Here is a 6173-nt window from a genome sequence, read left to right as displayed (position 1 = left end):
GCCCCGCCGCACCGCACGCCGGGAGCGGTAGTCCCGGCCCCGCGCCACGCCCCGCCGTGGGATACGCACAGCCCGGCAATGCGGCCCATCGCTTTATTGCTACAGGAAAAGGCGGCTGTACAAAAATAGAGTTTATCCTCACGGTTTTTTTTTTTTTGTTTGTTTGTTTTGTTTTTTTTAGCAAATAATAGAAAACCCAAACGAAAACAAAAAACGCTGCGGGCACGAGGAGCCCGAGGCCGGGGCTTCGCATCAGCGCTGGGGTTGTGTTACACCCGGCCCCGCGGGCCCAAAGTCATAAATAGGAGCTGCCGCTCGAGAACAATAAATAAATAACTTAGAGCAATAAATAGTTGAGTGCCGCAGCGCTGCGGGGACCCTCGGAGCTGGGCAGGGACCCAGGGCTGGGGTTGGGCGTCTCCCCATGCTGCTGCACGTTGGCCCCTGTTCTCAGGGAGCCCTCCTGGCTGCCCCTCCCTGCCCCACTCCCATCCCCTCCGATGCTTGCGGAGATGTGAGAGCAGCAGTCCAGCATAGGGATGCTCCATCCCCTCCATCTCTCCCAGGTCGGGGCGCACTCCCCGGCTCTCTGCTTGGCACTGAGCGGAGGAATTCGGTTGCAGAACCCCCCCTCTGTAACAGCCATGTCACCTCGGTCCCTCGTGGCCGTGTCACACCGGGACCACCCTTCTGCCTCCCTCCAGGCTGGGGATCGGTAGCGTGCGTCGAGCCGAGGCCGAGCCGGCACCTCCCCATCAACCGATGCAGCTGCACTCGGCTGCCGAGAGCTTCTCCACCGTCTGCCACGTGTTCTGCACATCCATGAAGGACACGGCCTCGTAGCGCGTGGGCCGGCAGCAGGGGTGGCTGAGCACACGCTCCTGCGGCCCCGGCACGATGAGCTGCTGCCGCAGCAGGCTGCCCAGCGTCAGATCGTAGTTGCTGCGCGCCCGATGGCACGACCCGCTGCAGTACTTGAAGAGCACGATCTCGTCCGAGTTGAAGCCCAGCCCCAGGTCGCGCACCTTCACCATCAGGTTGCGGATGTGGCAGTTGCGCCCCCGGGCGCCACGCGAAGGTTTCCGCTGGCCCTTCTTGGCTTTGCCGGTGCCTAGTGGCGAGCGCTCGGCACGCAGCAGCAGGTCCTCTGCCAGCTCCACGCCACCTGGGGCTCCCGTCGTCACGTTGTCACCTGCTGGCCAGCGGGACAGCACCGTCAGCTGCTGCACTCCCAGCACCAGCGAGCCCCCCCATCCCCTACAGTGACCGCCCGTGCTCAGGGCCACCGTGCCCAGCATGGACATGCTACCGTGCCCAAGCCCCGGGGTGGCTGACCCCCACACGCACCGTGCAGCTGGTTCCAGGCGAGCGGCACCTCCACGCTGTCCTCCACGCTGGCAGTGGCCATGCCCCGCGGTGTGGGGGCTGCATCCAGCGTCTCATTGCAGTGCGGGATCCGCACGGTGCCCGCTGCCAGCCCGGCCAGCAGTGACATGATGGCGAGGACCCCCCAGAGCATCCCCTCCTGCAACACAGCAGAGCGTGGTGGGGTGAGTGCCAGCCTCAAGGATGCAGACGGGAGCAGGGGGTCCCAATCACCATGGGCAGCCAGGCGTGGGCTCACCTTGGGCTGTGGATGTGTGCTGGGTCCTGCAGGTCTTGGCTTTGGTGGTCCTGCTTGCTGCTCCATGCTGGCTGCAAGCACAGTGTGTCAGTGTCAGTGCAGTGGGAATGAAGTGGATGCTGGCAGCACCCACCCCTGCCCGCCCAGATACTGGTGGCAGCCCAGAGAGGCCATCGAGCTGGCCCAGCAGCTGGCACACCTTTGTTCTACCAAGCATGCCATCCCCTCCCTTATCACCTAGTGCCCCACAATGTGTCCCATCCTCATGGCTACACACCCACATCTCCTGTGCACCTCTCCCTGGGGATGCTGGCAGAAGGACCTTTGCCCAGCACCTCTCCTTGGGAGGATGCAGGCTGGCTCCTCACATGAGCAGCCTGAGATGCCAGGCTGCTCTGTAAGTCAGTGGCTGGGAGAGCCATAGAGGGGGGGCCCTTTTTCCATGGCTCTTCCCTGGGAATGTTTTTCTTTCTGGCAGTGGGAGCTTGACCCTGGGAGCTCCAAATCCATTAGCAGAGTCCCCTGGTGCAGCCACCTCCAAGACCCATGCTGCCTTCTTGCCATGCTGCCTGAAAGCTGAGGCACACAGCCCAGAGCAGCGCACTGAAGGGTGGGATGGGTGGGTCCCACGGGGACACAGCACTTCAGCACACTGCTCTCTCCAAGGCCATTTCAACTCCCACCCACTGTCTGCTGACCCCACTACACAGGGACAGGGCTGTTCCCTTGAAGCTCGTTGGCATCCTGCGACAAGGACTTCCCCTTGGCTTTCCCCCCAGTGTTCCGTGGTGGAGAAGCATTGGGATGGGATGCTGCAGAGAGAGTTGCTGGCCTAAGGATGGGTAGAAGCAGGCAGAGCGCTACCGGGGTGGAGAGATAAACTCCCCCAAGTCCTTGAGGAGATGCTCACCGGGCCCCAGGCTCCAATGCTGCATGGGTGGCACTGAGCCGTGTCATGCTGAGGGGCTGCCATGGGCACTACCAGGCCTCCAACCCACTCTGGGGTCCGAGCACCGGGCAGGGCTGGCAGCGGGCCCCCGCTGTAGCCGCAGCCTGGCCAAGCACGACCCACGCAGCATGTTGCTCCCATGGCGGCCCGTGGCCCCTTGCCAGCCACTGCTGCCAGGTCATGGTTTTCCCAGGCCAGCACCCCCAGAGGGGCCATGCGAGGGTCCCGTGGCCCCGTCGGGAGGAACCTGGGCCCCCGTCCCTGTCCTGCCACCCCGCCGAGGCCCCTCAGCCCCAGCAGCACATCGGCACGGGACGGGGGCCCTCGCAAGCGGCGGGCCCGGAGCCAGGCGGTGACACAGCCTTGGGGCCCACGGTGCGGGGCTGCCGTCCCTTCGGCCCCGGCCCGGCCCGAGCACCGCCCGCCCCGTCGGGAGCGGCGCACCGCCGGCGATGTAACGCGCTCTGCCGCCCCGGTCCGAGCGGGAGCATCTGCCCCGGGAGAGGGAACGGGCGTGCGGCGGAGCCGGGCTGCAGTTCAGGCTTCTCCCATCCGGCGGCAGCACGGCCCCGGAATCCGCCGAGCGGAGCGGGAGGGAGAAGGTCGCTCCCCGCGGCGGCCCGCGTTTGCTCCGCACTCTCGTGAGGAGCGCGGGCAGGGCTCAGCCAGGCTCCTGGGCAGCGCAAGACGATGGCAGCCCCGCAGCCCCGGCTGTCTGACGGCGGACCGGGTGGGAGCTGCCTCCGGCACGGCTGGAAGAGCCGCGGCGGCTAATGGGTTCCGCAGCTCTTCCCAGGTCGGGATCAGAGCGACCCTCGCTCGATTCAGCCTGTCCCCCCCAACACGCGTCCCACCCCCGGGGCTGCGCACCTCTCGCCGCCCACGCCGGGGAGCCCCAGCGCCGGGAGCGCGCGTCCAGGCATCCCGGGGGCTGCTCGGGGTCGACGCGGGGCTGGCACCTGTCCGCAGGTCCGGGGGAGGCCGGGGCCGGACACGTGGGACCACGGGCCGCGTGGAAGCGGACCCGCCGACCCGCGGGCAGCGCCGGGCCCCGCGTCCCGGTGCTCCCACCGGCACTACGGGACGTGCGGTCACAGCGGGAACTGCCCCGCTCCGTGACCGCCCGCCGGTACCGGCTGACCCCGGGTTGCCCGATGTGCCCGGCGGGCTGAGCCCGGCCCCGTGCCCCGGCCACTCGCAGAGGGGTCCCGGCCTCTCCCCGGCCCGGGCACTGAGCCCCGTTCCCCGCCGCGGCTCCCGAGCGCCTCCGGCCGCGGGGCCGGGGATCGGTCAGCCGCGGGAGCCGTCCGGCAGGGACCTGCCCGGAGGTCCGAGCCTCTCTCGCCTCTCCGCGGGTTTTGCCGGTCGGGGCGGGCGGCGGAGCGGCTCCCCCCCCCCACCCTCCCTCCGCCCCGGTGTTCCCGCAGCGCCGCTGCCGGCAGGCTGGGACGGACGCTGCCGCCCGCCCCCCGGCCCGCACTCACCGTGCCCGCGGCGGGGACCATCCCCCGGGCCGCCGCCGCCCCGCATCGCCTCCGCTCCCCGCCGCCCCCCGCCGCCCGCCGCCGCCGCGCCGGGGCGGGGCGCGGGCGGGGGCCGGCGCTGCCCCGCCGACACCGGCACCGACTCCCGCCGCCGCTCGCCGTGTCGCTCCCGCTGCGCCTCGGAGATCGCGACGCGGGTCCCGCTGCGCTTCGCGGTGCGGTGCCGGGCCCGGCGGGCGGGCGCGCAGTGCGGGGTAGCGGCGGCTCCATCCCTCTCCCGCCGCAGCCGCCGGTGTCAAATTCCAGCGGCCGTCACCTGACCGGCGGGGCGGGCACCGGCACCGCGCCTCGACCGGCACCGGGACCCCGACCCGCGCCGGACGAGACCCCGCCAGTGGCAGGAGTCGCACCCCGCATCGGTACCGGGATCCGCACAGCTCCCGAGCTCGGAGGGAGACTCGCACCGCGCCGGCGCCGGCACCGGGACCCGCTGGGACCACCGGGCAGACGGAGCCCCTCAGGACGGACCGCCAGACGGACGCCTCGACTGCGCGTTGCCAGCGGCACGGACGCACGGACAGCCCGGGGACAAAACTCAGCCCTTCCCCTGGCGCTGCGGGAGGTGGGGACCGAGCCCCGCGCGTGGGGTGGCCGCAGCCCCACGGTGTTGGGGGCAGTCCCGCGGATCCCCCTCACTCTCAGCAGCCCCGCGGGGGTCCCTCGCACTCGGGGACCCCTCGGGAGGGGCGGCTCGTCGGTTCGGGGGGGAGCAAGCGGGGACCGTCCCTACGGCGCGTCCCACGCACCCGAGCCACCTCGGGCCACCTTGTGCCTCGCGTGCGCGTCCGGAGGAGGAGTCCGCCTGCCCGCGGGCCCTTACCTCCGCCCGCTCCCTGCCTCCCTCCGCCGGGGCCGCCGCAGGCCCGGGGGACATGAGGGCCGGCTGGCGAGCCGAGCCGAGCCCGTGCGAGTCCTTACGTCACCGCCCAGGGCCCTCCACGTCCATCCCGTGGCTCTCGAGTGCTCCTTGCGAACGTGCCAAATCCCAGGGCCGCCTCCGCTCGGCCCCGCTTCACACGTGCTCCCCGGGACGGAGCGGGCCGATGGGACGCAGCCCGGCCCCGGCCTCGTCTGCTCGGATTATCCCGTGCGGGGATGACAGCTCCGCTCCCTCCTGCGGCATCACCTGTCGGGCAGTGTGAGGGCTAAGCTGTCCCTGCTGCCGGCGGCCACGCGGTACAGGGCACGGAGGTGCTGCCTCCAGCCTGTGGCGGGGGTCCGCTGCCTCTTAGCAGGGTTGGGGGTACAGGAGCATCCCTATGGGATGAGGGACAGGGAATGGGTTGCTCCGCTTTGCAGGGATGGAGAGTGGGGTGATGGGTACGCCCACTTGGAAATGGTGCTCACGAGTGGCATGCTATGCCCTGGGATGCCTGGCTGTGTCTGTAGGGCAAGAGCTGTGTCCACACTGGGGAGATGCCCATGAGATGGGCGTAGAACAGAGGGGTGCCCAGTGAACCTTTACGGTGCCCATGGTGTCCCTTGTAACAGGATGGCAGCATCCAGCCTCTGTCCTCTCCTGTCCCTTTGTGGCTGATATCCCAGAAACCAGGGGTCCTGGCTCCCTGCTCAACCCCTGGAAATGTCACTCGCAGCCCAGGTGACACCCTAGTGGCAGGGAGTGGCACTTCCCAGCATTGTGCCCAAATCCCAGCTGCTGCCAGTAGCTGCCTCCAAGTCACTGCTACGTCGGCCCTGCAGGGCTGGGGCTGTCCTCATGGCCCCAGTCTGCTCTGACATCTGTCCCTGCAGGTGCCACCCGTGCATGAGGCAGATGGGGTTGACGTGCTCCAGCAGATGATGCGATGTGACAGAACACATGTGGCAGAGAGCTGTGACGCAGATGGACGGGATGCTTGCATCGTCCCTATCTGGTGGTGACGTGGCTTTTCTGGGGACGTCTGCTACCAGCAGCATCTGTTTCTGCCAACCTGGCTGTCCCCACACGCCCCGCTCTCAGGCTCTGTGCTCCTGGGAGCACATCTGGGCTGCCCCAGGCTTGTGGCAGCAGTGGCTCCGCTTATATGGCCAGGAGGAGCAGAACAGGAAGGAACGA

At 69.0% G+C, this 6173-nt stretch overlaps 1 protein-coding gene across 3 annotated transcripts; it reads right to left on the bottom strand.

The window, feature by feature from the left end:
• Window positions 1-251: 251 nt before the first annotated feature.
• On the bottom strand, window positions 252-5411 carry ARTN (artemin). 3 transcript variants are annotated; one of them, XM_085231259.1, is made up of 4 exons: window positions 4938-5411; window positions 1625-1695; window positions 1348-1525; window positions 252-1195 (listed from the first exon to the last, which is right to left on the bottom strand). In XM_085231259.1, exons 2-4 carry the CDS (start codon window positions 1688-1690, stop codon window positions 756-758), a joined length of 684 nt encoding a protein of 227 aa, XP_085087385.1. In that variant the 5' UTR covers window positions 1691-1695; window positions 4938-5411; the 3' UTR covers window positions 252-755. The 3 variants fall into 3 exon arrangements, with proteins under 3 accessions (XP_085087385.1, XP_085087382.1, XP_085087384.1); XM_085231256.1 differs by having other exon boundaries at window positions 4058-5312; XM_085231258.1 differs by having other exon boundaries at window positions 252-1192; window positions 4058-5275.
• Between the last annotated feature and the right edge of the window lie 762 nt (window positions 5412-6173).

The sequence above is a fragment of the Meleagris gallopavo genome, chromosome 10 (assembly GCF_905368555.1).
Source record: "Meleagris gallopavo chromosome 10, MGAL_WU_HG_1.1, whole genome shotgun sequence".
Lineage (NCBI taxonomy): Eukaryota > Metazoa > Chordata > Aves > Galliformes > Phasianidae > Meleagris > Meleagris gallopavo.
This window is presented reverse-complemented; position numbering and strand designations above follow the sequence as displayed.